The sequence below is a fragment of the Marmota flaviventris genome, chromosome Y, assembly GCF_047511675.1.
Source record: "Marmota flaviventris isolate mMarFla1 chromosome Y, mMarFla1.hap1, whole genome shotgun sequence".
NCBI classification, from domain to species: Eukaryota; Metazoa; Chordata; class Mammalia; order Rodentia; family Sciuridae; genus Marmota; species Marmota flaviventris.
In genome coordinates this window covers 3365905-3368250 of record NC_092519.1, presented here as the reverse complement: position 1 = coordinate 3368250, position 2346 = coordinate 3365905, and the positions used below count along the sequence as shown (strand labels likewise).

Sequence of the window (2346 nt, the reverse complement as noted above, 5' to 3'; positions counted from 1 at the left end):
GAAGGCCCTCATCAGAGGCCAACTAGGTGAGGCTGCCCAATCTCAGACTTTCAGCTTCCAAAATTGTGAAATCTTTTTTTAAAAAATAATGTACCCATCCTCAGGTATTTTACTATCACAAAAGGGACTAACAGCATTTGGAAATTTTAAGGAATGATGGATATATTCACTCTTATAATTGTGATTAGTATGTGTGTGTGTGATAAAACATACGAACTTTAAAAAAATAGTTGTAGGTGGACCCAATACCTTTATTTTATTTAATTATTATGTGATGCTGAGGATCAAACCCAGTGCCTCACAGATGCCAGACAAGTGCTCTACCACTGAGCCACAACCCCAGCCCACATACAAACTTTTTAATCACGTACAGGTTCTTGTGCTTCAATTATAGTTCCATAAATTAAGCATGAAACTCTTTTCATGGATGAAAACAACTTTGAAAAAGATAAAGCTTAAAGATATTTGTAGGAGGAGCCATGTTGCTTAAAACTTCTCCATGAACAATGAATGCTCCATTTTCTTGCCAGCACATGAGGCAGACCACTCCCAATGGCTTACTCTACCCCAAATTTCTTAAGTGGGCTGATTGGTTCTGGATTTGTTCTTTCAATCACCATTACTTTCCTAGGGATGATAGAGTGAGTTCTTTAGCCCTTCTGAGAGCCATTAGTTGCTTACATAATAGGGTATGGAGTAACAAACACCACTATGAGGTCAGTGTTCCTCAGGTGACTCCTTGTATATTTTTTGAGATACTGCCACTCACATGCCTCACCTTATACAGTTTCTGGAAATCTACATACTAAAGCCATACACAAATAGGGAGAAACATGAAGTCCTTTTCGCCTTGCCTGTGGGATCAAGTATAAAGAGGAAGTTTGTCTTCAGTCCTCAGTCCTCACTTTGTCTTTATCCTTCAATGTGTGGATAACAATTTATCTTTTGAACTCCAACTCCACAGATCCCACATCTCTCCCTTCTCAAACACCTACTTCTACCTTTTATTTGTTCCCACTCCAGCATCAGAGGCTCACAGAGATACACATCTTTTCACATCAGATTGATTTTATTTTCACCACCATTAATGTTAGTAACCTGTGGTAAAATTGAGCCATTTCTTAGCTGCCAGACCTCTGGACACTCTGCAGATTATTCTGAGGTCTCTGGCCCCACTCAATTACTTGCTGTCCAGATCATCACTTGAAATGCTGGAGGTTTCTGGGGTATTTTCCATTTCTGGCTCTCTATTCAGTTTTTCATTTAGCCGATGATAATGACCAAAGAGTATTGTTCCTTTAGTTTTCTTAGATTTTTTCAGAGATGTGGAAGGCTTTTCTGAGTCTCTTTTGCTTGAATTATTTTGAAGTGTTTTTTTACCCTTATTGGTGGACTTTAGTATCTGTAAGGACAACAGAGAGGCCATAAGGGCATTGGTTTGGGAAAAGAAGATAGGATATACATGTGAAGTAGGGGTTTGTGCCAGATGAAAAATAAATAGGAGTCTTAGGTCGTGGGGAATGAATGCAGAAAGGAGAAGCTTGGGTTGGGTTATCTTACCTTGCTGCCTCTTCCGCATCTGGAGTGATGATAGGAAGTCTTCATATTCTTTCTTTCTTTCATCGATGATGTTGACTGGGCCATATCTGCATTAGGCTTCTGTGATTTCTTGGTTGCCTTAGCCATACTGAAGCCTCCCAGTGGTCTTCTGAAGAGCTGTAAGGATCCTAGGCATATATGTCCTCCCAAGACAATGAAGGGCCACACCCTTCAGCCTTCATTGGCCAGCAAGTTACTCCCCAGCCAATGAGGACTAAGGAGGAGGTTAGACCTCACAAAGCACTCTCTCTGACACTTCTGTACATGAAGAGGCTAGGGAGGTTGCTAGGGAAACCAGGCTATAGCTTAGATATTGCAAATCAACACTCTTGGCACTTCTGGGATGTGGGGGAGAGGAGATGCTAGGAAGGCAAAAATGATCTGGTTGGGCAAAGGAGACTTTTCTTTAATATACCTGAAAGAGCCACCCCACCCTAATTCTTATATAGTGTTCAATAGTGGTAGTACAGGTGGTAGAGATCTTCCTCTACCAAAGTATTCCCCAAAGCTACTCCTACAAACTCATTCTGCTATCTTTCCCTTAGCCATTAGTTAGTATTTTGGATAATGTACCTAAAATCCATCCAAAAGTAATATGGTTATATTTTTCTTTAATTATCAGAAGATATGTGAATAATGCTACAAACAAGACATATTCCCATTAATGGATATCAATATACTTACTGCATTTGGCATTAAAGGCTGCCAATTTTTAAAATTGTTTTCTTCCAGGCCTTCAACTTATAG

At 39.9% G+C, this 2346-nt stretch overlaps 1 protein-coding gene across 1 annotated transcript; it reads right to left on the bottom strand.

Annotated features, from left to right (window-relative positions):
• Positions 1-1180: 1180 nt before the first annotated feature.
• On the bottom strand, positions 1181-1686 carry LOC139703539 (uncharacterized protein CXorf51A-like). Its single transcript, XM_071607042.1, has 2 exons — positions 1561-1686; positions 1181-1402 (listed from the first exon to the last, which is right to left on the bottom strand). The coding sequence occupies exons 1-2, from the start codon at positions 1684-1686 to the stop codon at positions 1181-1183; spliced, it is 348 nt and encodes a 115-aa protein (XP_071463143.1).
• Positions 1687-2346: the final 660 nt, after the last annotated feature.